Source organism: Propithecus coquereli, unplaced genomic scaffold (genome assembly GCF_000956105.1).
Source record: "Propithecus coquereli isolate 6110/MARCELLA unplaced genomic scaffold, Pcoq_1.0 Scaffold111, whole genome shotgun sequence".
Lineage (NCBI taxonomy): Eukaryota > Metazoa > Chordata > Mammalia > Primates > Indriidae > Propithecus > Propithecus coquereli.
The window spans coordinates 5,170,041-5,197,748 of NW_012135081.1; the positions used below are offsets into that span (position 1 = coordinate 5,170,041).

At 50.7% G+C, this 27,708-nt stretch overlaps 1 protein-coding gene across 4 annotated transcripts; it reads left to right on the forward strand.

Annotated features, from left to right (window-relative positions):
• Positions 1-27,389, forward strand: PDE1B (phosphodiesterase 1B, calmodulin-dependent). 4 transcript variants are annotated; one of them, XM_012654320.1, is made up of 16 exons: positions 1-373; positions 462-584; positions 16,685-16,798; positions 17,956-18,200; positions 18,391-18,457; positions 18,784-18,900; positions 21,108-21,248; positions 21,663-21,763; positions 21,872-21,997; positions 22,125-22,226; positions 23,264-23,384; positions 23,700-23,781; positions 24,131-24,239; positions 24,711-24,841; positions 25,350-25,470; positions 25,969-27,389. In XM_012654320.1, exons 5-15 carry the CDS (start codon positions 18,392-18,394, stop codon positions 25,451-25,453), a joined length of 1,200 nt encoding a protein of 399 aa, XP_012509774.1. In that variant the 5' UTR covers positions 1-373; positions 462-584; positions 16,685-16,798; positions 17,956-18,200; position 18,391; the 3' UTR covers positions 25,454-25,470; positions 25,969-27,389. The 4 variants fall into 4 exon arrangements, with proteins under 4 accessions (XP_012509774.1, XP_012509752.1, XP_012509766.1 ...); XM_012654298.1 differs by having other exon boundaries at positions 7-373; positions 18,018-18,200; XM_012654312.1 differs by lacking the exons at positions 1-373; positions 462-584 and adding an exon at positions 670-795 and having other exon boundaries at positions 18,018-18,200.
• The last annotated feature ends 319 nt before the right edge of the window (positions 27,390-27,708 follow it).

Consider the following 27,708-nt stretch of genomic DNA (forward strand, 5'->3'; position numbering starts at 1 on the left):
ACTCGTACCGGGCGCCTGTGTGCGTGCGCTCGCCCCTGGGCGCTGCTGTCTGTGTGTGCCCCCGGCTTCCAATCGTTCCTTTGGGAGGGGGAGGAGTGGCTGCGAGGAGTGAGAGACTGGCGGGCAGGCTGAGGAGAAGGGAGGGGAGCAGAGGGAGGGGGAACCCGGCCCGGGAGGAGGAGAGAGGCGAGGAGGCGGCTCTGGCAGCGCGCGGCGGCGGCGGCAGCGGCGGCGGCAGCGGCGGCGCGGAGAGCTTGGACTGGGAACCCAGAGCTCGCTGGGCAGCGGGAGAGGAGGAGCCGCAGGAACTGCAGCTCTGTCAGCTTGGGCCGAGCCTAGAGACACCGGCCTGGCTGGTCCACGCCAGCCGCAGGTGGGAAGGGCCTGGGATGGGGAGTGAGGGTCTCTCGGCTAGGGGCTGTAGCTGAGCCGAGGTGCTGTCTCCTCCCTCTGTTCCGTAGACAGTGGCTGAGCATGGAGCTGTCCCCCCGCAGTCCTCCGGAGATGCTGGAGTCGGATTGCCCGTCACCTCTGGAGCTGAAGTCAGCTCCCAGCAAGAAGATGTGGATTAAGCTCCGGTCTCTGTGAGTCCCCGGCCGGGGGATATGGGGGGAAGGGACCTTAGGGAGCCCGAAGCGGGTGGGGGGAATAGCTGGAGCTGGGCTGGTAGATTTTCTCGGGCACACATGTTGGCAGGTGTGAGGAAACACGGCCCTGACACGCGTGGCCAGGCCACATGTGCAAGGCATGTGCGGAGCAAGACGGCTGGTCGGAGCGGGCTTAGGAGTTGCAGAGGTAACGATGTGCCTGTGGACCCCCGGGGTGACACGCAGCGCGGAGAGGCGACACAGTATGTGCGGTGTGACAGGGCTGCAGAGGGGCAGTGGAGGTGCCAAGCTGACTCACATGGATCCATGTGCGGAGTTGTGCAGATGTGAGACACATCACATGTGTGTGCATGAGTGACCATGGGTCACAGAGGTGTGTAGAGCGATTGCACACATGCAGATCTAGTGCATGGGGATACTTGTGCCAACCTGTGGGTCATAGATATCTCAGATGGGACTGGTAGTTTCTGTCTCCTGCATCCTATAGGGAGTGCAGGTGGGGGTTGAGAGCACCGGGTACCTGAGCTTCTCATCTCTTGGGGCCTGGGAATTCACTCTGCATATAAATGATGAGGGGACTCACCTGGAATCTGGAGGGGGGTGGAGCCCCTACCTGGGAGCTGGAAGAGGTGGTGGTGGTTGTGAATAAAGATTGATTGACAGGGGCAAGGTAACTGGCTGCATCAAAGCCTTTTTGTTTATATAGGGTCTCCCAGGATCTGCAAGCACATTTAGGTATCTTTTCTATTGTTGCAGGCCCAGGGAAGGCATGGGGGAGGAATAAATGGGGAAAGGAAGCAATCAGGTATTTCATACTCTAGTTCCAGGGAAGGAAAGGAACTTTTCTTTCTGCTCCTCAGAAAAAAAGAGGATCGAGTCAAAGACAAGCATTATGTTTATCTCCCAGTCAGCTGCTGCCACTGGGTAATCTCTGCAGTCTGTTAGTTCTTAATCAGTGAACAAGGGAAGATGCCTTCTCCCTGAGATGACTTCCCACAGCCCCAGGAAAGAGGCAATAGATAGGAGAGTATGGATGTTTAGTGAGGAAGCACAATAAACATAGCCTCTGAACCCAGTTCCTCTCCAGTATCCTCAATAGTGAGCACTGAAGCTTTATATTTCTGGGTTCTGGTAGAGGGAGAGATGGGGGTAGGGACTGGATAGATACTTATGGTTGTATTGTTCTTTAAATACTTCACCTGTGGTGATAAGATGATGCCTTTACGTGGCGGGTTGGTCTGATTTATACAGTAGCTGCTTACAGAGGCCGTAGGAAGAACTGAGGCATAGTGGGCAACAAGGCTTGGAATCCAAATGTGCTTCTCAGTCCCTCTCCTTTGCTGCCTCTGGCCAATGCAATTTGCTGGGCTCTGTGGAGCGCAGCCTTGGAATGAGTTCTGGGATGAAGAAATGGAAAAGCGGATTGAATTGATTTTTGTTGGGAGGAGCACTGGGTGATTCTTGATATAAAACAATGCTTTGTTAATGCTCTGGTAACTAAGCTGGGGAAGGGGCAGGTAAGGAAGTGGCTGAAAGGCAAAGAAAGGGCCTCGAGGTCTATGAATGGGAGAATCCAAGGTGTCTCAGGAGGGCTTCCCTAGCACCTGCGGCTCATCGTACACTCATCTTGCCTCCATTCCAGGAAACAGGGCCCTGCGAAAGAGTGGGTTTTACCAGTTTCACTGTCTCCCACACCTTTCTAACCAAAACTTTTTCTGAAAATGAATTCCTGTTTCTTCCTTTTGTGTGAGACGTGCTTAACCATAAGAGAAGAGGATCCCCAGAAGGAGGCCTTGTGAACCTAGGAAGAGAAGGGTGTAGAGACAGCAGCCCCTCCAGAGAGCCTTAGCTAAGAAGTCCTCACATGAGATGCTGGCGGACAAGGATCACTAATTTTATTGATTAGATTATTCTGGTCTTTACTCACTTCAGCAATCGTGTCCTTAAGAATGCTAGCTACACGTCATAACTTACCCAGAAAACTGCCATCTCTTGGTTATTAATCACCAGGAATACATTCCCAGTCTCACTTTCTCAAAGCAGAGAAAGATCTTGATATCAAGGTAGATCTCAAGTTGATGGCTTACTGGATTTGGCCTTGGTTTAATATTTGGAAGGCTTTGATAATCAGATGAAGGGAAATAAAAGGATTTAGAGCTTTAGCTGTGTAGGAGGGTGAAGTCAGGTGTTTTCTTAAGATGAGAAAGGAGACATTCCCTCTTTTAAATGGAAATAAAGGTGTCCTCCCTCCCACCCCACAATGCCCCTACATGGGCGGGGTAAGAAGGGGTTGTTTAGTCTGGAAATAGCGGGGTAGGCGTGATTATCTCAGGACTGGGTACTGAAAAAAAATGACAGATGAAATATATAATCGTGTATGTATTATCGTCTGTCTATCTATCTAGATTCTTCACTGTCACTTGTAACCAAAAGAAAAAAAAGAAAAGAAATAAAATAAAAAAAAAATCTATCTAGATTTTTCGATTCAGCACATCCTATTTTCCCCACTATACCCTTTTAATTTCTAATCTAGGACATCGAGACTCTGTTCAGGGAGACCAGGCCTGGTGTTTTTGCTTCTGGAGAAGAAGCCCACACTAATATAATTGTGCAGGGCAATTTCTTATTGGGAGGAACATCCAAGAATTCTGTTTCCCACACTAAGACCCTGTCAAGGATAAACTCAGAATCTGGAACATATGCACCGAGGAGTCTCTAACTGGGGGATTTCAGCTCTAGCCAGCAGGAAAATTTTCCTACTAAGCAAATGCATAAGCTGAGGCATGAGAGAGGCCATTTGGAGATAATGGGTTGGTCAGAATGATTTTCAGCATCCCTAACATCAAGATGAAGGGTTTGGCCTGTCTACCCTTCGCTGAGGTCAGAGGGCTTTGGGAATGTGGGAAGGGTGAGAAGAGGTGAGAGAGTTTTCCGTGTCTTTTGTGAATCAAGAAAAACTTACGAGCAGAGATTGGTTTACTATCCTCAGCTTAGTCACTCATCCAACAATTATTTATTGAGTACCTTCTGTGGGCCAGGTGGCAGGCTGGTTGCTGGGCACACAGCAGTGGACAAAATGGACACAGTCCCTGCTCCTGTGGTTCACCTCCATCAAGTGGTGCGGAGAATCTGGGAGACATCCTGTTCCTCATTTTCCACCCCCACCCAAGTGGTAAAATTCTACCATTCTAGTGTTTGCCTAAGTTTTTCTTTGTGAGGGGTTATGCACACAGGAAAAGCGTAGATACGAGTTCTCTCTCAGGGTAGTACAAGTGTCGCTCTCTTTTCTCTGCTCCAGTTTCTCTCTGGGAATTTTACATTTTATAGATAGAACATCCTTCTTCCTTTGGGACAGTATAGACATAATCCCTTTCTCTTCTCTTTCTCCACATGGTACATACTTAAGATCCCCAAGGCCTAGGCACATGTCCTATGCTATGGTTCAAGGTCATTACAGTTGAGTTGGAACAAGGCCCCAGTTGGTGATTATTTTTGCTCATCTTGTGTCATCAGAGTCTAGTGTGGTACCTTGAACATAACAGGCACTTAATAAATGCTGTTAAATAAAGAAATGAACAAATACATTAATGAATACATGTATATATGTCATGAGGCCCAGTTCTGTCTCTGATTTTGTGGTGCATGTAAAACTCTGTGTGTGTGTGTGTGTGTGTGTGTGTGTGTGTGTGTGTGTGTGTGGTGTAGGAAATGGAGATGGAGGTATGGAGATGTTTTTTGAGAGATACTTAAAGATGTGGGGTTTGGAGACCTCGGGACAGAGCCTGGTACTGAAGGAGTTCCAGAGAATACGGAAACTATGGCATTTGGAGTGTGCGAATGAGATATGTCAGGATGAAATTGCGAATACCTGCCCGACGTATATGCATACATGTCTGTGTAAAGGTCGATGTGCATGCTGGGGACAGTTTGTGGAAGGAGAGGTCCATAATGATATGTCTTTGTTTTTATGTTTATAAATGGCATGTCTGATAAGAAATGTGTTGGGAAGGTATGCACTTGCCCGAATACCTGAAATTGTCCTAGGTATGAATGTGATGATGTATGAGTGTATGCGAGTGTGTATGTAGGTAAGAGGATAATACGTATGTGTGATCTTGTGTATGTATTTGTGACACACTCATATTTTTTGACAATCCTGGGAAGGTCTAGTGGGCAGAAGGAGGAAGCCGAGGATGCCTCATTGATTTACCCTGCCTTTTGCCCTCATTTTGTATATGCCCTGTGGCGTGATCTTCTGTGGCTCTTACCAGTTTTGAAAATCGTGCTGCCATCCTCCTTTCTCTGCATATGAATGTGGAGTTGCTGTGCAGATTGCTGTATAAGCTATGGCTCCCTGGGGCTCTGGAGAAAAAGGAGCATCATTTCTTCCAGGCCTTGGCAGGGGTGATTTTTAGTGCTGTCCTCCCTGGATTAGCCCTTCCTGTTTTATTTCCACCTATGGCAAAGGGAGTCTCTCTTTCCTGGGCTTTATACCCCTCTCTTCCATCAAATGTTTTCTGTCTCTCTATTTCCTCCATAAGCTTTGTCTTGAATGAGGACTGTGTGGTATCTCTGGGACAATAGAGGGTGGAAAATTCCTGCAGTAAGTTAAAGGGGAGGTGTAGAGACAGGGGAAATAAAATTCGGACCAAAGGAAGAACTTCACAAACCACTGGTCAGAATAGGTGGTTGGAGGCAGGGAACCAGGGAGGTACAGAGAATATTAGGGGAATTGAGTTTGAGTTCACATTCCCGCTCTGCCAATTACTAGCTATGTAATCCTGCAGTCACACAGCCTCTCTGAGTCTCAGTTCTTCATTTGATATCATCATGTGAAAATGGCGTTTAAATGATAAACTGTGGAGATCTTTAGGCATGAGAGAGCTTGCCTTGTGGAAAAGGCGGGAGAAAGGGAATGAATGGGTGACTATTAGCTGGGATAACAGAGAAAAATAAAGATTCAAGAGTCAGGAATACGAATTACCTAATAGGTTCAAGTCCTAGTGTCTGGGACATGATTTGGAAGAGTCTTGTTGATGAATGGTTATCTGGAAGAGGTGAGGGCAGGTGTTTGAGCTTGGAGACCAGAAGGCTGGGTGGGGCTGGGGGAAGGCTGTACTGTAAAGAATGTGGGCCACTGAGGTCAAAGGAAAGGACCCAGTGGTCAAACTGCAAGTGGTTGGCGCAATTGCAGTTGTGAGACATATTGAGTGTGGGAAGGCCAAAGGCTGCCATAGGTGGGGTCTTTGAGTATTGGGGAACTCCCTTCTGCCATTTACCCCATATTCCTGGGCCTGCTGGTAATATCATCAGGTATGCCACACATATCCTATTTTAGAGACTCTCTGAGTGTCAGGAGGCAGTTTGGAGAAAGAGAGGAGATGCCACATTTGAGTCTGCATTTGTCAATTTGCCCAGAGGATGGTGAAGGAGGCTGGGAATGCCGTGGGACTGGAAGACCAGGTGAGAGACCCAGTGGGAGAGAAGCTGGCATCAATAGACCCTTCTACACCTGCTCTCTGCCCAGGGAGTTCCTAAAATAAGTGAGCGGTTGAATCCCAGATTCCCTCTTTTTTTCCCCCACCCTTGGACTGAGATGGAGGAGCAGGAAACCTGGAAACAGCTATTCCCTCTCTGTCAAATCTTTAAAGACATCATTGAGGTTTGTCTCCAACTCCTCTGCTCTCTCTCCTTGCCTCCTCTGTGATTCTCCCTGCATCCATCCTGCTCTGGGTTCCCTTTCTCTGTTAGGCTCTATTTTGCTCTTCTTTCCTGTCCCACTTCTTCTCTATGTCCCTATTCCCTTTGATCTACCCTCTCTTGCCCTCGGTGCTTCTCCTCCTCCCTCGTCTAGGCTGGGAGCCAGATGTCCCTGGGGTTCCCGCCCCTCGCCCAGGTGTTGCTGTGGTGACGTTGCAGCATAGGTTCTCGGGCACGCTGCGGGGCCGCTTTCGAAGTCCAGCCTCAACTGCTGTCTTCTGCAAGGCCTTTCTTTGCCTTCTCACTGACCTCATCCTCCCAGCTCCTCTGGGGAGGAAGCCAAGTAATTGCCTTTGAATCTCAGGGGGCTGATTTTCTCAGGTACGGAAGTCGAGTAGCTATTTTCCAACTCTCTTCAGGATAGCAGCAGAGAAAGAGGGACGAAACCAGGGCAGCAGGTGGGGTGGACGTGAGACGACTGGGGAGACTGGAAGTTGTTAGATAATGAGATTGTCCCCTAAGGGAGGAAGACTAAATGGTCCGAGAGAACTGGGAGACCATTTCTCCCTTTCTTTGGGAAGGAGCATAGATGGGAATTGAGGGGAAAAGAAGGGTTTCTGAGAAGGGAAAAGGGGAATACCGAGTTGTTATCCATCCATTGCAGAGGGGCCCCTAGTGCCAGTGCTCTTGCCCCTCTTCCCTAGTGTCCCCCCACCCTGCAACTGCTCCTCTCCCCCGGCTCCTGCTGCATCTATGGCGATGCTCCCTGTGTGGGAAGAAAACATCAGGTTAGGATGCTCCTTCAGCATCCCAGACCTGGCAGAGGTCCGCTGAGAGAGCTATGATGGCCTTTTGGTAGAGGAGCAAGCTTGGTGGGAAAAGGGTCAGGATGTTTCCAGGGTGAGGCGTGGGGGCATGGGGCATGGGGCATGGAGAAGAGCTAGAAAGGGGGTACTTCAGGTGCTGCTGGTGGATAAAGCCAGGTTCCCAGGCCAGTTGATTCCACAGCTGCAATGAGAAGTCAGATTTGCAAATAATTATGGTGGCTGCAGTGGGGTGATTAGGCTGCCAGCTGGTGTTGGCACCATTTATGTTGGGAAGGGAGCTTGGCTTGCTGGGGGCAGGGGTGCTTAGTGATTCTCTGACAGGCAGGACCTGGGGGCTAGGGAAATTTCTCCTTTCATTCCTATTCCTTGGCTTCCCTGCTCCCTGTTTATCAGCTCTTGCATATCTAGCCTGGCACCGTTTCCCTAGTTCTCTTCTCTATGCCCACCTTGTTTGGAAACTTCTTGGGGCCTGAGCTGAGTGAGCACACATGCCAACAGTGTTGCCAAGCTCTCTACCCTGAGCATCTCTCTACCAAGCAGTAGCTGTAGAAATTCCAATCTGAAAGATATATAATAAATCAAATTGCACTAGATACCTCAAAGACTTCTTTGTCCCTCCTGTTCTCTCTCATTCTGCTCTTCTTTGAAATGTCAGGAAAATTTGCTGTTGTTTTTATTGGAGTAAAATGGATTGAAGGTAGATATTCAGGAGAACTTCCTGAAAAGTTCATGGAGGGTTGAATGTGACCTTTCTCTGATAAAGAAAAAAGCCACCCTGCTCCTTTAAGCACTGGTTTAGAGATGATTTGGGGGAAGCAATGAGTCAGACAGGATGACCTCTGGAACTGGGGGATTGAGGCCAAGGCATCCTACTTCCCTAATGCCTCCAGCCCCTGCCCTAAATCTGAGAACCATGAAGAGTCAGAGAGGAGGAAACTGATGCCCAGAGACAGTTGGTAAGATGGAAGGCAGTGCCGGGCCTGGACCCAAGTCCTGCAGATCTGCGACCCAATGCCGCCGTGATCATATTGGTAGTTAGTCCCTTGCCAAGCTTCCAACTCACTTTTCCATCCCAGGCTGACTTCCACATCTGTTAGGCCTCCTGGAAGCCGGGCGTCTGCTGGGAACATCTGTTGGGATGTGGCTTGGAGGGCTGGTGGAGTGGTCCTCATGGAGGTGGTTGATGAACAGAATTAAATAGTGCAGGGAGGGAGAAGAGAGGTGGACAAATGAACCAGAAAAAGTTCCTCTGGACTGGGTACTGGGAACCTCCTCTTCAAAATTTGCCTGCCTCCGACCTTGCCCACACCTCCCAATTCCTTGCCTTCTCAAGGGCTGAAGTATGAGGGAGAGATGACTCATTGTATTCTGGGCTGGGAGCTGGCACACCTGGGCTCTTATTCGTCTGCGCTAAGGCTCAAGCTTAGATTACTCCGTTCCTCATGTGATCTGAGTTGCGATGGGCTGTTGCTAGGAACACTTGTTAGAGAGGGCTTCTGGTCAGGAGGCAGAGGGGGAGTTGCCTTCAGACACATGCGCAGGTGGAAGCAGACTCTGCCCTACCCCCCCCTTCTTTAGCGTTTTCCCAGACTCTCCTCTACGCTTCAAATCTGCTTCCCTTCCCTCCCTGCCCCCTTAGTCCCTCCTGCCCCTGTTCCTCATCTTCCTCCACTCTCCTGGTTTCTAGCCTTCCCCCACTACCTTCTAGTCTTTCCTGGGCCCTGCCCCAGCCCTTCCCCCTTCTCACCTCCAGCCCCCAGCTCCTCTGTCCAGTACCTAGAGATCTGTCACCACTGCTGCCATGTCAACAGTGCCTCCCAGGATGGCACCCCAGCTCTGCCACCAGAGGGGTTATTTTTATCTCTGGAGCCACCCCCGCCTCTATGCCTAGCCAGCTGCCAGAACTGGGGCTGCCTGTGTAGAAATAAATGGAAGCCAGGGGAGTGAGGGGAGTGGGAATGCTTGGGTGGGGAAGAGAGCTGGTTGTTCCTGGTTTCTGGAGCTTCATGCTCTGCATGTGCCTAGCCTCTGCTTCCCCTGCCTCCCTAGGCCCTATGGAATAAGAAGCCAGAGAGAAGCCCTAAACGTCTGGAGTAGTGGTGTCAGAGAGACTACAGCTTTTCTACAAATATCCCAGGTGCTATTTGAGGCCTGGATGGAAAATCAGGGGTCCTGGGTACAAGGGTGGGCAAATGGGACTTTGTTTATGGACGATTCTTAATGAATATTTGCTAAACACACTAAAGGATCAGAATAAATAATAATCTTTTTCATTCACATATCACTTTATAGTTTCCAAGCTGCTCTCATACCATATCTCACTAGATCCTTGTGAGAATTCCATGGTACACATATTTGCCCATTTTACAGATGAGGAAACTGGAGCTCAGTGACTTGCCCAAGGTCACCCTAAGTGATAAAGTCTAGGCAAAAGTATCCTGATTTTAACACGTGTCCTCTCTCTACTGGATTTAGGTGATTTCCTTAGTTCCTTCAACTTCTGAGATTTTGGAGCTTTGAAGTCAGCCAGTTAATCCCTTCCCCAGCACACCCACCCCTCTTCTCTGACCAGAGGCAGAGTGTCCCCTCCTTTTTTTCTTATCCCAACTCCTACTCTTCAGTGCAGGGTGGGGAAAGCTGGGGATGAGTAGAGGAGGGAGGCATTATGGTTGGGTTCCTTTCTGTTTTTAAACTAAATTTAAGGGCTAAAGGAAAATTCATGTTGTACCCTTTGCTGGGGTCATCACCTCTGTGCCCGGCCTCCCAGGCGACAGTCTCCTTAGCTCAGGGGTAGAGTGTCGGGTGTGTGTATATGTGTGGGTAAGTATATATGTGTGAAATTTTTTCTCCAGGAAGGGACTGTGGTTGACCAATATCCCTTCTTATTAGAACAGTAATAGGCCAGGGTGAGTGATGCGGCATGTGTATGTGGGGTGAGGCGGTGAGCAGTCATTTGTCCAACCAGCTTTGGTTCTATTGGGCAAGAGATCAGAGGAATGGACAAGATATGCTCTTCAAAGCTTTTCTAGTCTAAGAAATCTCTACCTTTCATTAGGAGGGTCACTTGGCTAGAGTAGCAGGGCCTAGAGTGAGAGGACAAGGTGAGGGAGGGGAGCTGGCCTGGCTTGGCTTGGAGGTTGTTGGTGCTCCAGGCTATGTGCTACCTTCTGCCCCCACTCCCACCCCCATCCCTCCAAGCAAGCATGACTTGTCCCTCATTCCCTGGGTGGCATGGCAGTAAGGGGTTTTGACACTGGGTCTAGTCCTTTCTTTCTTTCTTCTTCTTTTCTTTTCTTTTTTTTTTTTTTTGTTGAGATGGGGTCTTGCTCTGTTGCCCAAGCTAGAGTGCAGTGGTCCAATCATAACTCACTGCAACCTCAAACTCCTGGGATCCTCCTGCCTGAGCCTCTCGAGTAGTTGGGAATACAGGCCTGTGTCACCACGTGTCACCACGTGGGACTAATTTTTGTTATTTTTTGTAGAGATGAGGTCTCACTATGTTGTCCAGGCTGCTCTCCAACTCCTGGCCTCAACTGATCCTGTGGCCTCTGGCCTTGGCCTCCCAAAGCTCTGGGATCACAGGCATGAGCCACCTCATTCAGCCATAGTCCTTTCTGTCTAAAAACACTAATCAGTTTGTGGTCACTGTGGGGAAGGTGGTGGTGGGACACATGAAAAGACGGAAACAGAGAGCAGGTTTCTTTTCTTCCCAAATCTGCTGCAGCCCTGCTTTATGGCCACCAGGTGCTCAATAGAAAACAACTTGTAGAAATTTAACCTCCATTCTTCTTGTTGCTGTTGAAGCCCGCTTCCACTTATCCCAGTACTCAGTGGAGCTGAGAAACAGCAGGTTCCCAAACTTCGTTTGTTTATAATCCTTCAAAGCTTGGCACAGTGACAAGGTATTTTAATTTCTCTCCGCTTTTGAGGGGTAGGGATAAGGAGGAAGACTTCCCGTTATAAAATCCTAGCTCTTGGCCTGTTTCTTCTCTTTTCCCTTTCTCCTGTCACACTTATCCCCATTCGTCCCTTTTCCTCATTCCCTCATCACCCCTGGCCCTAGACCTAGATCTAGGAGACCTTAGAAGCCGGGAACTCTCTTCACTGGCTGCAATTGGCTTCACCCGCCCTCTCTCCTTCTTAGCCCTGCCCAAGCCCTCAGCTGACTAATCGCGGCCCCAGTGTACTTGTATTGGTGATGTCATCTCACAGCCAATCCGGATGCGGGCTGGGGCTGTGTGCGCACGGCCACTGGGCGCTGCAGAGGCCTGGTGCTGTCCTCCCCAACCTGAGCGAAAGCAAAGTCTGGAGGCAGAAGAGGGAGTCCTGGCCCCCAGACCTCTACTAGGTGCCTCTTTTGGCCCCTCCTGGGCCATCTCATCACTTCTCCTCTGCCTCTGAGCTAGATTGACCTCTCTCTAGTTAATTCATGGTTATTCCCCAAATTCTGTTTTACTGAGAAAACCGGGACTGGGGCTGTTAAAATAATTTGCCCAACTTCTTGGCTTCTTTGAGCAAATTCTCCTGACTTTTATTCACTGCTTGAAGGTGGGAGGCCCTTCCCTCCCTGTTGAGCCGATCTCTGGATCAGGATCCCCTGACTGCTAGCTTCAGCAAGCCCCTCCCCTACGGTTTCTGTTTCTGTGTGGGAAGTTCATCCTCCTGTCTTGCTGGCATTCTATCAGGTGGGTTAAAGCTCATTTTGGAGAATGGCCCCAGAAAAAGATCTGAGAGGGAGTTGAATCTGCTTAGTCCCTCTGGGGGGCTCTTGCAGGGCCCCTTCCCCTCCGACAGCAGATTCAGGATGGTTCCCTGTCCCTGCACTCTTAAGCCTCCTGCTAACCCCTTTTTCCCAAACAGGAGCCCCACCTCCTCAGAGCAAGGGGCTGGCCTGTGCTATTTATGTCCTTTCTGGGATTCTTCTGAGAACGGATTCTTGTTTTCAGTCTGATTCAGATGTGAAACTTTTTTTGCAGCCTCTCACCCAGTTCTGGTAGGCTGGGTCTCTGCCTCATCACTCTCTTCTTCCTCCAGCCAGGCTCCTCCCCAGAGTTCTCTCTGGACAGTTGCTCAGTTCTGCTGGGACCTAGAGAAGGAAGTCAGGGGCCAAAGAGGGAGTTGTTCCCCCTTACGGGCCCTGGCCCTGGGGTCAGCATTTTGATACTCTGAAGTAGGAAACTTTGGTTCCCATGGCAAACCCTGTTCCTGTTCAGAGGATCCATCTTCAGGGCCCCATCCTCAGGTAGGTGCCAGGGATGAGGAGAGAAGAGGAGAGCGATCAAGACCTGACATCCGCAAGTGTTTTGTGAGTGTGCGTGCCAACTTCTCCACCTTTTACTCCATCTTGCCCTTCACCTATTCTCCTCCCATTTCTGTCTCCCTTTCCGTTGTATCACTTTCTCTTGACTATGGCAGGTGACTTGGCAGTGTCCCCCCTGCCACTTCCTGAGCCCCAGCACGCTTAGGACCTCACATCCCTTTGAAATTTCCTCATCTTGTCTTAAGAACCTACACCAGAAATAGAATTCTCCTCTTAGCCCCCTGGCTTGCAGCTGCCCTGTCCTAAGCCCCGTACTTATGGTGATCTTTTCCGGAGCATAGATAGGTACTGGAAGTAGTGAAAAGGGGCTTTGGAAATCCCCAGAACATCAGCCAAAGAAATGAACCAGTGGAAATGGCTAGGAAGCTGTGCTCTTCTGAGATGTTGGGGTCATTACTGCTGGAAGTCTTCCCTTCCAGCCTGGAGCCAGGAGAGACTGGGGCCTTCCAGGAGTCAGGATCTGAGGCTTTTCCTATAGTGCAGGGACTGAAGGTAAAGAAGAAAGAAGTGGTGGTGAAACAGGGGTGCGGCTAGAGGTGGTAGGAATGTTAGGGGAAGCTTCCAGTTTTCCTTAGTGCTGGATGAGGACTGGGCAGGGTTGAGCATCCTGTTCTGCAAGGAAAGGGACCATTTCCATGCCAGATGCTCTGAGGGCTGAACAAGAGGTTAGATTAAAATTAATGTGAGTGGGGCAGAAGGGCTTCCTGCAGAAGAACAGGGAGGTGAGGACTTTGTGTGAGTCTGGGGAGATCCTAACTCTGAAGGACTTTAGAATAAGAGAGGCCCCTGCCAGGCCAGGAAGTACGGTGTGTATGTGGGAGAAAGGGGTTATTTGATTTCAAGAGGGTGCAATTAGTTCAGCACCTGGATCCTTTCAGCTGCCTGAGTCCAGGTCCTCTTCTTGGCCTGTGCATTTGTGAAATTTATTCTTTAGTCTTTCCCTCCTTACCCCTTCCTTTTGGTGTCTGGATCATGTTTGATTCAGATTTCAACAGAAGCTATCCAAGAGCTCCTGGACAAGATCTAGAGGTGGGGGAAGGAGGAGCTTGGAGGGAGGCATGTGTTGAATGAAAGTCAACCTACCGCCTTACTCTTTTCTTCAGGCTTGCCAGTAGCATTTCGGGAATCCTGGCTCAGAAATCTCAGTTGTGAGCTCTGGGAGATAGCCTCACACCTGATTCATCTTCCCCCTCCCTTTTATTTACTCTATGAACTTTTACTAAGCACATTCTGTGTGCTCTGAGGATGGAGGCCAAGATAAACAAGTTAGCACCATCAAGACACTCACAGTCTCCTATGGGCCGATTGTCACAAACAGTTAATTAAGGTTGGACTGATTGAGACTGAAGAAGCTGTGGGTTCCGGCCTCTCTCCAAGCTGATTATATGACTGGGCTTGTTCCACCCTAACGCCTTTGCTGTTTGGGGACACAGGTTCCATTAGCTTGAATTGTAGGCCTTTCCCACCTGCCTGAGATTGACAAGTTGTGTGACCTCAGACAAATCGCTTAACTTCCTTCCTAAGGTGGTTGTGCAATTGTCAAGGAAAGATCGTGGTCGTGATCATTATCATTCTCCCATTTCCTGTTAGGAGGCTTCCTAATTACCAGCCTCCATCCAAACTAGACTCACTCTTCTCTATCTGGACTCGGGAGAGAGAAGGCACCTGTTGGATTTGAAGGAAGTATGGTATGAGCTGGGTAGGATGATGTTGGTCAGGTAATTCCTCTTCCAATCTATTTATGGAGACCCCTCGTGTGTGCCAGGCCTTTTGCATATGTTATTTCATTTAATCCTCTTATTCACAGCCCTGTGAGACTGGTCTGTCATCATCCTCACTGTTTTACAGATGAGGAAATTGAATCTCTAAAGGTTCTCAGACTTTAGTGTACATTAGAATCATCTGGGGTGTGTGTCTGTTGAAAATGCAGATCCCTGGACTGTACCGCCAGAAATTCTGGTTCAGCAGGTGTGGAGTGAGACCTAGAATCTATATTTTTAACATGTATCCAAGATGATTCTGATGCTGGTGGTCTATAGGCCACATTTTAATAAATACTGATTAAGAATTAGTGAGTTGCCCAAGGGCTTACAGCAGGAAGTGATAGCTTTGAACCCTGGACTTCTGCCTCCTAGACCCCTCTGTGGCTTGGTACACCTCCGGAGCCATAGCTGCCTCCTGAGCCTTGGTTTCTGCTTTTGTAAATGGAAACAGCAATTCCTTCCCCTCCTCCCTCCCTCATAGGCCTATTGTGAGGATAAAATGAGATAATGTAGGAGAAAGTGCTTTTTAAAATGTAGAGCTGGCAGCATTGTTAGCAGTTATGCAAATACATGCAAATGAGCATCCGTGGGTGTGGCTGTTCACTTTGGGAAACTCTGCTGGGTTGTGAGTTTCAAGAGTTGAGTCCAGATAGAAACTGGAAGAACTTTGGTGATTTGCATTGACCCCTGGGGGAAGAGTTTTTGGTTGTAATAAGAGCTGAATGAAGCAGAAGGCTAGGGTGGGGCTCTGGGGAGACATGAGACCATAGGTAGGAGAAGAGGCCTTTCTTTCTTTCTGGGTTGTGTGTCCTCAGAGTCTAGAGCCCTGGCCAATGGGACTGATCAGGAGAGGGAAGCCCTGGTTTGTGGCTGGGTCCTGCATGCGGAGCGTGCCTCTTTGTTCTGAAATCTCCGTGTGGGTACTCTGGGAGATACTGGCTCCTGGCCCCTTTCCAGCTCATTTGGCTGGGAAAGACTTTTATGATGTGTTGCCTCTATTCCTCCTCCCTAATGAAGCCGGAGCTGGGGCTGAGCTTTGCTAAAACTGTGCTCCTCTTTCTTGTTAAACAACCTGCTGTTTCCACACGGAGACAGTACAGCAGGAAGGCTGGAAGTGAGATTTGAAGATAGCCCACCAAGGAGGCTGCAGTGCCATCTTCTGACTTCTTTGCCACTTTCCCTTCTGCCCCATTTGCTCTCTGACCTGTCAGCCAGGACTGCTGGGCCCTGAGGTGAGAGTTGGCTTGTGATGCTTCCTGGCACTGGCTATTTTGGGCACCCCTATTCCAAAGCTGCGGAGACCCTGGGATTCTAGAGCTGTTTCTGTTCAGGAACACCATTGTTCTCCCTCCCCCGGCATCCCTCAGAATTGATGCTAATTCCAGTCTCTAGTTCCTGACTCATTCTCTTTTCCTCCCTGACTCATAGGATGACCTTGGGTTTCCAAATCCCCTCTTTGAGGGGAATTGTGATGGCCAGCTTTTTATCCCTGTGTTGGCTTTAGATGGGGTGGGGCAGGGCTAGGGGAAGAGAGAAAGGAATGTTTAATCGCTTTCTTTAAAATCACTGTCTAAAGTCAGAGAGCTTTGTTTGCTTGGTGACTGCCTGGGCTGGACTCACCAGACTTCTGAGAAGCCTCCCAGTTAATCACTGACCCCCAGAATTCATAAGTGTAAAACAGGAGGGGATTGTCCCTTGAGGCAAAACATCCAGCAAGTGAGATCCCTGGCCCCACCCCACGGATTTTGCACTGGGGAAAGCTTTGGCAGGGACAGAGGCAGGGGGTGGGTACAGTAACTCTGCCAGAGGTTCCCTCTGGTGCAGGACTGGGGAGGCAGGGGTTAATGCGGCTTTGTCCTGGTTGATGGATTCTGGAATCATAATCCATTAGCTCTGCCTGCATGGAGTGAGGCCAGGCAGAAGCCTTCAGATTGGTCTTTGTTCTGTACTTTTGCCATCCCGCCAGGGATAGAGGGGCTCTGGGCATGTTCTCCCCCCTCACCCCCCACCCAGCCAAGAGACAATGAAAGAATCTTGGGGGCTATTTTGATAGCTGCTGATCCCAAGCCTTCTCTTATAGTGGAAATAAGCAGTTTTAGTTCTTGGTTATTCAGACTATGAAACAGAACAACTCCAAAACATCACCTGCCTAATTCTGCTGGGGCCTGGCCGTTTAAACAAGAGTTTGCAGGAAACACTGGCTAAAGGAGGGGTGTTGAGAGGTCAGATGGTGGGTGAGGATGATAGAGTCAGGAATGTCTGGCATTAAACTTTAGGGGTAGATACACCTAATACAGGCAATAGCCTGAGATAAAAATAGATTAGCTGCTATTATTATTAATGTTAGAATTATTTACTCTATGGAAGACTGAAGACGTTTCTGTAAAATGGACCCGTTAGAGGGTGTCCTGTTCTCACGACAAGGCAGCAGTGCCTAAGCAGGATATCTGTACCCATTCTCTATAGGCTGCGCTACATGGTGAAGCAGTTGGAGAATGGGGAGGTAAACATCGAGGAACTGAAGAAAAACCTGGAGTACACAGCTTCTCTACTGGAGGCAGTCTATATAGATGAGACACGGTGAGAGAGAGACCTACAACTATCAGATAGGCACAGTGTTCCAGAGACAGGGAGTAAGACAGAAAGCTGGAGATAGGGACGTGTGACAGGGACAGGAAGAAAGGGAGGGGCTGGGGCTGATATAAAAAGCTCTAGGAAATACTGGCAGAGATAAAGGGGCAGAGGAACAGACAGAGAGATGCAGCAACAGACAAACACAGATACCAAGAAGGAGAGAAGAGAGTTTCAGAGTCAGAAGAGACCTTAAAGCTCTTCTAATCCTGACCTTCCCAGTGTGGAATCCTTCTAGATCTGCACTGCCCAACATGGGAGCTACTGATTATAGGTGGCTATTGGGCGCTTGAAACATGGCGAGTACGAATCGAGATGTGTACATAAGATACATGCTGGATTTTAAAGATTTAGAAAAAAGAATGTAAAATAGCTCATTAATATATTTTATATTGATTCCATGTTGAAATGATAATATTTTGGAGGTATTAGGTTAAATAAAATTTATCATTAAAATAAATTTCACCTATTTCTTTTTATTTTTTTTTTTGAAACAGAGTCTTGCTTTTGTTGCCTGGGCTAGAGTGAGTGCCGTGGCGTCAGCCTAGCTCACAGCAACCTCAAACTCCTGGACTCAAGCAATCCTTCTGCCTCAGCCTCCTGAGTAGCTGGGACTACAGGCATGCGCCACCATGCCCGACTAATTTTTTCTATATATATATTTTTAGTTGTCCAGATAATTTCTTTCTAGTTTTAGTAGAGACGGAGTCTCGCTCTTGCTCAGGCTGGTCTCGAACTCCTGACCTCGAGCGACCCACCCGCCTCGGCCTCCCAGAGTGCTAGGATTATAGGTGTGAGCCACCGCGCCCGGCCTCTTTTTACCTTTTTAATGTGGCTACTAGACAATTTAAAATTTCATGTGCACGTGGCTTGCATTTTATTTCTATTGGACAGTGCTGCTGTAGAACATCCCTGAAAGATGGTATTCCATTGCCCGCTTGAACACTTCTGTAGTTGGGATGCTCACTACCTCACATGGTGACCTGTTTCAATGTTATTGGAGATGTTAGGTAGAGATACAGAATTAAAAAGATACAGGAAAAGAAAGGGAGGGTTGGAGACAGCTGACATGACTGTTAGTGAGTGTGGGGTGTGGCTGGGTGCAGGGTCTCTGGGCTGTGGAAGAACCTGCCATCTTTCCTCTGTGACTCCCCTTCTGGGGTCTCAGGCACATCTTGGACACGGAGGATGAACTGCAGGAGCTGCGGTCAGATGCTGTGCCTTCAGAGGTGCGGGACTGGCTGGCCTCCACCTTCACCCAGCAGGCCCGGGCCAAAGGCCGCCGAGCAGAGGAGAAGCCCAAGTTCCGGAGCATCGTGCACGCTGTGCAGGCTGGGATCTTTGTGGAACGGTGAGGTTTGCCTACACTCGGCCTCCCTCTGCCTCTAGCTATGCTGCTCTTTCCCAGCCACCTGTTCTTCCATGACCCCACCAGCCATATGATCCCACGTGTCCATGGCTCATTCCCAGACCCCCATCTGGCCAGATTCCCCCCTCCCCAGACCTTTATACCTGGGCTTCTTGTCTTTATTCTCTCTTAGGATGTTCCGGAGAACATACACCTCTGTGGGCCCCACCTATTCCGCTGCAGTCCTCAACTGTCTCAAGGTGATCCCTGGGTTTTTGGGGAAGAGCAGGTTGGGGTATGGAGTAGACATTAGGACTTCTACACTCTGTTTGTGGCATAATTTTTGCCTTCCCTTTTAACCATTGTTCCCACATTTGTCAAAACAACTTTTGCCCACTCCATAGGCAAATCCCTGCCTTCTTGTCTCTCCCATACTGAGAGATGTCTGGGAAGAAAGAGGCCCACTTTACTACCTTGTTGTTTTCCTGCTTTCCAAGTCTCTGAATTCATTGGAAAGTCCTCCTTGAAGTCTAACTTCAATCCTTGCTGCTGCTGGAAAGTGACCTAGTCCATTGTTTCTCCACAGAACCTGGACCTCTGGTGCTTTGATGTCTTTTCCTTAAACCGAGCAGCAGATGACCACGCCCTGAGGACCATTGTTTTTGAGTTGCTGACTCGGCATAACCTCATCAGCCGCTTCAAGGTTGGGCAGCATTTCACCTCTGCCTCCAGGCAGGATTCTGCACTCCTCTCATTCTTGTTCTAAAAGATTCCCAGCAAGTAGATTCCATGGGCTCCCTCACCCTGTCTCACCACCAGGGAGGTCTCCCCGTGCCCACCCCCACTCTAGCCTTTCTTTCGATTGCTGCTGTCCCAGCCCCTGACTTCGCAGATTACTTTCCAGGGGAAGATTCTAGGCCTGCAGCTGTCTACCCTGGGACTCTGCTCTCTCTCCCTTTGCTTTTTTCCCCTAACTTGTCCTCTCCAGGCTGGCTTGCAGCTTGCCTCCCCTCTCAGCTGTTCTGCCTCCTGCCTGTGGACACCAGAGGCCTCGAGTCCAGATGCTGTCAGCGGTGCCCTTTGGGACTAGAGTCTCTGTGTTTGTTTCCTGTGGGGGGAGGCGGGACAAAATTGGCCACTTCCCTCACCACCCCCCACTCCAGCTTTAGTCTCTGTGCCAGGAATGTTACAGAGAGAATCAGCTCTGGACAGGGCTGGGAGGGGGTGTGAACCCCATTTGTTCTTCAGCTTGGCTGGTCAGAAGAATAATATGGGATTAAAGTCCTCTCCAGATCCTACGACAGGAGGGAGCGTCTTTTGGGAGGAAATAAGGCAGGAAAAAACACTGTCACATAAAAAAACACGTTTGGACGTGGAGGGTGAGGGGGGTTGAAGGGTTGCAACGGGGATGTCTGGTCAGTGCTGGGGGGCAGTAGGTGTTAGAGATGGGGGAGATGTGTGTTCTGAGGGGCTGAAGAGCGGGCAGTCAAAGGCATCTAGTTGAAGGTTCCCCACCCCAATTGGCTCTGGGAGGTCATTCCCCCCACCTTCTTCTCCCCTTCACTGTAACAGACAGTTTGCGTGTGAGCCTTTCCTCCGCCCTCGACGACTCCAGCGAATTCCAAGAGAGTATCCACAACTTTCCCTAGATGCTCGGTTGGGATTTTCTTCGGTGTCTTCCTGAGACCTGTCCTGTGCAGTTTCACTTTCTTCCTTCCGATCCTGCCCTCTCCAGGATGGAGGATAGCAGAGCCCTCTTTTTCCTAAGACTCTTCCCAGCTCGTGTTTCTCCAAACTGCTTCTCACATTTCAGACACCACCTTCTCCTAAACTCTACCTTCTTACCTGAAGGATTGAGTTGGGTTTGGCCCAGCCCCAGTCTGCACTGCTCCAAGGCAGTTAGAGGAAAAGGGGATGCTTATTGCTTTGGTGGTAGTGACCCCGGTGGGATCCGCCCTTCTCAAACATTCTCTTCCTGGGCACCTAGCCCCTCCCCTACTCCTCCCTTTCCCTTCTTTTCCCTCCAGGGACTCCATGGCAACGCAATAGCAAGGGCAGTTGTCATGGAAACAGTCCTTTAAAATTCCCTGAATTTGGGGCACAGCCCTCCAGGGGTGCGGGTGGGGGATGTTAGGGTCTGACTGACTAGTGGCACATCTTCTGTGACTCTTGTCACTCTGTTGCTCATCTCTACAGAAGCTTCCCTGAGTCCTCAACCTTGGGCCCCTCCCAGCCTCGGGAGATTCAGGGACAGGTGAAGACACCAGCCCTGCCCTCTGGGAGCCCTGGGCCTTTTGAAGGAGGCAGACATACTCCAAGAGCACACAGAGAGACAGGGACAGAATTGAGAGTAGCTGGACAGAGCTCGGGCTCCTGGTGCTTTGTGTGTGCGTGCGCTGTGGGACAGGGGTGTGGGGTATGTCAGTTTATGTGGAGGGAAAGTGGTTAGAAAAGGCTTCTCCGGGGAGAGCTGATCCGCATCTGTCTGGAAGGATCCTCTCTAGGTCATCTTATTCTTTCCCCTGCTTCTGAGCCCTTTTCCATGGTATTAGATTTGGGAATGGAGTTGGGGAGATTGGAAGGTAGGAGGGAAGCTTTCTTTCCTTTTCTTAAAAATCTCCAGGGAAATAATAATAATTGTAGCTATTCTTTAGAGAGCACTTGCTAAGTGCCCTGTACTTATCTCATTAAATTCCAGGTAGGTGGTATTATCTTTATTCTGCAATTACGTATCTGAGGCACAGAGAGGCATGTGACTTGCCCAAGGTCACATAGCCAGCAGGCGGTAGAGCTGGGATATGAGCCCAGACTCTCTCCTGATGCACTCTGCCCTCTGAAGAAAGGTGGGATTGCTGATCGCAGTCCTCAGTCGCTGCCTCAGTACATCTCGATTTCTTCCCACTTCCGCAGATTCCCACTGTGTTTTTGATGAGTTTTCTGGAGGCCTTGGAGACAGGTTATGGGAAGTACAAGAATCCTTACCACAACCAGATCCACGCAGCTGATGTCACCCAGACGGTCCACTGCTTCTTGCTCCGCACAGGGATGGTGGTAGGCACCCTGGAGATCACTCTTCTGTGATTCAGGGTCTATGGCTGCAGAACCAGAAGTCTAGACTGTGCTCCCATTTCCATTTTTCTCTCTTTAGTCCTTCTTTTTTGGCATCCCAAAGCCTTTATAGAGTCAAATTGGAGAATTCAAACTCTAGAGAAGTTTGGTGGACCAAAACTTCACGGGCAGTGCTGGGGACATGTGCTGGGATGCAGTGGGAATGTCGCAGGTTGGGATGGAGGAAGGTCCTTGGCCATTCCAGGAGCTGAGAAACCAAACCTGGCTGCCATAACCCAAGAGCTGACCTTGAAGAGTGGAAGGGACGGGCTTAAGTGGTCTAGCCTGTGGGTGGAGGTTCCTGGACAGTGACCGGCAGGGCTCAGCTTACTCTCAACCTCTGTCTCTTTCCGTTAGCACTGCCTGTCAGAGATTGAGGTCTTGGCCATCATCTTTGCTGCAGCCATCCATGACTATGAGCACACAGGCACCACCAACAGCTTCCACATCCAGACCAAGTGAGGGGTGGGGATGTGGCAGGGGCAGGAGGAGCCAAGTGGAGGTGGGGGCGGTTGCCAGAGCCGCTCCTTACAGGGGGCTGGACTTGATGCCCTTTGGTTTTGCAGGTCAGAATGTGCCATCCTGTACAATGATCGTTCAGTGCTGGAGAATCACCACATCAGCTCTGTTTTCCGAATAATGCAGGATGACGAGATGAACATTTTCATCAACCTCACCAAGGATGAGTTTGTGTGAGCAGAAGCCAGTATTTGGCATCTCTAAGAGACTCCCTTATCCCAGCCCCCTTTTCCCACTTCCTGGACCTCCTGTCCAGCAGTGCTGAGGGGACCGATCGCTTCTCTTTTTCTGTCCATTCAGAGAGTTGCGGGCCCTGGTCATCGAGATGGTGTTAGCCACAGACATGTCCTGCCATTTCCAGCAAGTGAAGTCCATGAAGACGGCCTTGCAGCAGCTGGAGAGGTGGCATCTGGTGGGGTGTGGCTGGGGCCGGGCCAGAGGGAGGAGTGCATGAGTTGGGGGTTGTACCCACGCGTAGCTAGGATGATCTTTACCTGGGCGTAGAGACTGCCCTCGCTCCAGGCATCTGAGTGTGTCTATGTGTAAGCGTGTGCGATGTGTGTGTGCGTGTGGTCACAGCCTAGGTGGCTGGTCCCCTGGAGAGCACTTTGGGCCAGGAGTCTGAGACGTGGGTTCTCACCGCAGCTTCAGGATAGGCTCACTCCAAACTGTTGGGAAATTCATCCAACCCTTTTCTACTCTGGTTTTGTTGTCTGTGAAATGGTGAAAATGGTATGCCTCCCTCCACAGCGGCTTGCCCCCAGTTCCTACTCTAACAGGGCTATTGGGAGAGTCATGTGAGGTAAAAAAAGAAAAAGAAAAAGCACAGAACAAACACCATAATTACATGTAACATTGCTTAAAAGTGGGCGGGAATATATAACTGTGTAGGTGAGACTGGTCTGTGTTCATGTGTGTATTAATCTCTGCGTACGACGCCTGTGTGTGGGAGAATGCAGTGTCACAGCGGGTCATTGCTGGGGGTATAACAACAATAATTATTATTATTATAAATAATATCTCCTGAGCACTTATTATGTGCCAGACACTTTCCTACATACTTACATGTTGTATGTCATTTAATTCTCAGAACAACTCAACATGTGGTAGAGTTGTTATTTCCATTTTAGGGTTGAAGAAAATGAAATATGGAAATTTTAAGGAACTTGCTCAGTGTCACACAGCTAGTGTGTGGTAGGTGTGGTGGGGATTTGAATCCAGGCCCTTTGATTCTAAGAGCCTGGGTTCTCAGCTACTAATCTGTGCTGCTACCCATAAACATGTGGGTGTATGTAGCCTCGGAGAGTGTTTGAAGCTGTGTGGAAGGACGTGCACCTATTGGTCTGAGAGAGGGCGTGTGATGGGAAGTTAGGAAATAGTCCAGGTTTCCTTCTCCTGAAAGATCAATCTCCCTTCCCTTGCCACCTGCCCCCAACCAGGATTGACAAGTCCAAGGCCCTGTCTCTACTGCTCCATGCTGCTGACATCAGCCACCCAACCAAGCAGTGGGCGGTCCACAGCCGCTGGACCAAGGCCCTCATGGAGGAATTCTTCCGCCAGGTAGCGTGGCATCTTTGCCCACTCTCTGCCCATGGGGCCTCCTCTCCCCTTTTGCTCTCCGTGTTCCCTGCTCCAACGCCAGATCTTCATTCAGCTACCCATAGCTTCTGACCTGATCCTAAATCTGTGGGATGAAATCTCATTATCTTAAAAGCTTAACAATAGCTGTATTCCATTTGCATATCACTCATTTCCAGGTCAAAGGCACAGAAATTCCTCACTTCCTTCAACTGCCCCCATCACCTCTAGCTGCACCCCAGATCTGGTAGGTCTGAGGTATCCTCCAACTTTCCCACCCTGTCCTTTCTCCCCCAGGGTGACAAGGAGGCAGAGCTGGGCCTGCCCTTTTCTCCTCTCTGTGACCGCACTTCCACTCTGGTGGCACAGTCCCAGATAGGTGAGTGTCCTTTCCTGCAGGGAGGAGAGGGCTGGGAAGGGGAAGGGATGCTATCTGGGCCTGGGCCAGGATTGCTCCAAGCCCCCAACCCTGCAAGCCATTCTTCCTGTAGAGGCAAGCCTGCTGTGCTAGAGCATGGTGTCCTGGGGTGGGAGGCCAGGGGGCTGCAATGGTAGGGAGGAGTTCTCTGGGGTCACCAAGACATCATCCCAAAGCCTATCCCCAGTGGGAAGTTTTCAGCCCCAGGTTACCTCTCCACCCTGTTTTACATGCAGCCAGGGGTCCCGGCCATACCCAGCCCTCCAGGTGACAGTAACACATCCCTGTTGTGTTGCTCCCTCTGCGACAGGTTTCATCGACTTCATCGTGGAGCCCACGTTCTCTGTGCTGACTGACGTGGCAGAGAAGAGTGTCCAGCCCCTATCGGATGAAGACTCCAAGTCTAAAAACCAGCCCAGGTGAGGGTGGCTGGGGGAGCCAGGTCCCCTGGTTCTGGGGGAGGGAAGCTGGACTCACAGACAGGACTGACTCACAGGGAGCAGGTGCAGCTGTGGTGGTGGTGGCAGGGTGGCAGGCTGCTTGTCACACAGTCAGGGGCAGAAGGATGGGATCAGAGGGGTGTGACCTGCACCTATGCTCCCCTCCGCCATATTTTTGTTTCTCCCTTTAGTTCTGTCTTTTTTGCCTTTTGGCTAAACTTGTTTGTCTTTTCCTTCTACTATGGAGAAGGTGTGGAGAGGGAGGGGTGAAATTAGGGGAGAAGGACAGGGACTTGAAGGGTGTCTAGTAGAGGGAGAAGAGGAGAAGGATGAGGCTCCCTGAACCTCTTCCTGGTCTTCCATCTCCTCCACTCCAAGGGCTGTGAAGGTGGCTCTGCAGTGGGCTGAGTCTCACCTCTGGGGGTGTGTGTGGGGGGGTCCTTCTCCTAGCTTCCAGTGGCGCCAGCCCTCTCTAGATGTGGAAGTGGGAGACCCCAACCCTGATGTGGTCAGCTTCCGTGCCACCTGGATCAAGTACATTCAGGAGAACAAGCAGAAATGGAAGGAACGGGCTACAAGTGGTGCGTGCCATTGGCGGGTGGGGAGAGCTGTGTGAGCGGCTAATGGAGCAGTAACAGGTCCATTTTTCTTAAGCCCCGGGAGCAACCCTTTGTTGGACTCCTAGAGTTGGGAATGGGACTGACCAGACTAATGTTAGATCACAGGAAAGACTGGCTGGCTGAATGGGCTGGACTTTTCTAGAATGGGGGCTGGATAGACAATAGATAGGGACAGCCATAATATTCCACAACCCAGGGGACTCCATGCACATTGTGGTCTCTGCCAATGGTGCCCCTGGAGGTTTGGGTAACTTGGTGGCCCTCGCTAGGAAATGTCTTCCTTTATGGGGGAGTGGAGGTTGTGAGTTTTAGCAAAGCCAGAGAGGCTCTTCCCAAGCGGGGATGGGTTGAATGTCGCTGAGTTGAAGGCAGGGTGGTGGATGAGAATCCCTTACTTCTCTCCACAAACTTTTTGGGTCCTGGGGAAAAATTCTTCTTGGTCTAAGCTCAACTTTATGTTCCTCTGTAGGCATCACCAACCAGATGTCCATTGACGAGCTGTCCCCCTGTGAAGAAGAGGCCCCGCCCTCACCTGCCGACGACGAACACAACCAGAATGGGAATCTGGACTAGCCCCGGGCCTGGCCCAGGTGGGCCTGCTGTGGAGGGAGTCGGGGGAGCTGGGCATGCGATGTAGCCTCTGGGATGGGCCATCTCTGGGGTCCAGTGGACGTGAGGTTCTCCCTCCCTCTTTCCAGGCAGTAAAACGGAGGAAGTAGAGACAGAATTGAACTAGGGTGTGGGTGGGCAGGGAAGTCTCCCACCCTCTCCTGTCCTACAGCCCCAGCAGGAAGAAAGGAGGCAGCTTCTCAGAGTGCAGGGTGGGGCCTGCGCCAGGCTGCAGCTGGCCGGTGCAGCACCTGGCTGAGGGTGAGGGCGGAGCAGCCCAGCCAACGCACAGGGCTCCGTGAGGTCTGTTGAACGTGACTTCGATTTCAGCCCCCACTCACACTCTTAGCTGGTCACCCTTCGAAGGGCATTTTTTTGCACAACTATACTCAGGGCTGAGTGGGGACTGGGCCTTGGAGAGGGACGGTCAGGCGGAGACGAAGGCAGAGGTCGGAGCACTGAGGTTTCTCTTTCCCCAGGTCCTCATTGAGCCCAGTGTTCGACATCATCAGCACCATCCATCAGGACTGGCTCCCCCGTCTGCTCCAAGGGAGCATGGAGGTTGTGGAAGAGAAAACCCACCCGAAGGCCACATGCCAGAGATTGTGGGGTTGGGGGAAGGGCCCCTCCCCACCTGACACCCACTGGGGCATACATTAATGTCCCGGCAGCAAGACTGGGGAACATCAGGCTCCCAGTGGTCACTGTGTCCCTCCCCCAGCCTCTGGGCTCTCCCCATGGCCAGGTGGCTGCCTGGGAGGGGAGAGCTTCATGGGGCTTCCCAGGGCCTGGGGGGGGAGGGTCAGAGATGCCAGCCCCTTTGGCCCTCCCCTGTCCTATTTGCCTCCAAGTTTCTAAGCAATACATTTTGGGGGTTCCCTCAGTCCCCCACCCCAGATCTTAGCTGGCAGGTCTGGGTGCCCCTGCTCCTCCCCTGGGAAGGGCTGGAACAGGATAGAAAGCCAGGATTTTCAGAGCCCTGTATGTGGGGAGGGACTGGAGTGGGCTCCTTCAGGGCATGGTACCTTCCAGGACCTGGGAACAGGGAGGTGTCCTCTTCACCCCAGACTCACACTGCTTCAGCCCATTCTCAGCCCGACCCCCGCAATCTTCCCTCCCTCCCACTCTGAAACAGTGACTGGGGGAAAAGAGGAGCCATTGGGACCAGGGGCTGAGGGGAGGCCTTTCCTGAAGCCCTCAAGAACTCGGGACTGGTCTGGGCCCCTGGGGCTTGTCACTTGCCCTGGCTGAGTCCCCCAAGCTCTTTACCTCCCTCTGCTCCCCTGGGGCTGGGAGGCTCCCATCCGACCAATGTCTGTAAAGTGCTTTGAGATCTCCCCAGCAAAGCACCTTCAGGATGTATCTTATCAGCACAGGCAGGAGAGACCAGCCGGGTTGGGGTCAAGGCTGCGTGGGGAGGGTAAGGTATAATCCAGGAATCCTGTGTTGCCAACAGAGAGGGTCCATTCCCTCCCTCCGTCTCTCAGAACTGGCCCGGCTGCAGGCACGGAGAGGCCCCTCCCCTGGGACAAGTAGGGAGTGGTGGGTGAACGGCAGATGGAGGAGGGGCTCAGGGCTGCCGCTGTCATGGCCTCTGGAGAGAGCCCGGCCAGGCCTGGTGCCCCTTCCTCTCCTTGGCCTCCTCCTTGCTCCCACCTTGCCCCAGGAAAGGCCACAGTCCAGGTGACTGCCCTTCTCCTTCCTTGTAAATACCAACCATCCATTTGTACAGTGGGCCCTGTTCATGTGAAATCCACATCCATGGTCTCTTAGACCTGCCACCCTGATACCTGTCCTCCCACCCCACCCCTAGTGGGGCAGAGACGCATGTGACTCACCCCTGCCCATGGTCTCCCAGACCCCTGCTATAGCCAGAGATCAATAAAGAAGAGAGACCTGGCCTGGCTGTTTGGTGTTCACTGGGTGGATGTTGGCTGAGCATCTTCTCATACACTACCTTTTTAAGCTTGATGAAATCCGGGTAAGGTGTTCTCCCTATTTTATACCCACATTCATATTTACATAAATGTCTGAATGTGTATGTGGCCAAGCTGAGGCCCAGAGAGATGAGGCTTTGCCCAACGACACACAGCAGGTGCAGGGCAGAAGTGGGACCTGATACTTCTCAGGCTCTGCTCTTTTTTCTCCGCACCACACTGTGCTTCAGCAAGGAAGGGGAAGAATCTTGCCTTCCCTCCTTTCGTCTCTCCCCTCCACTA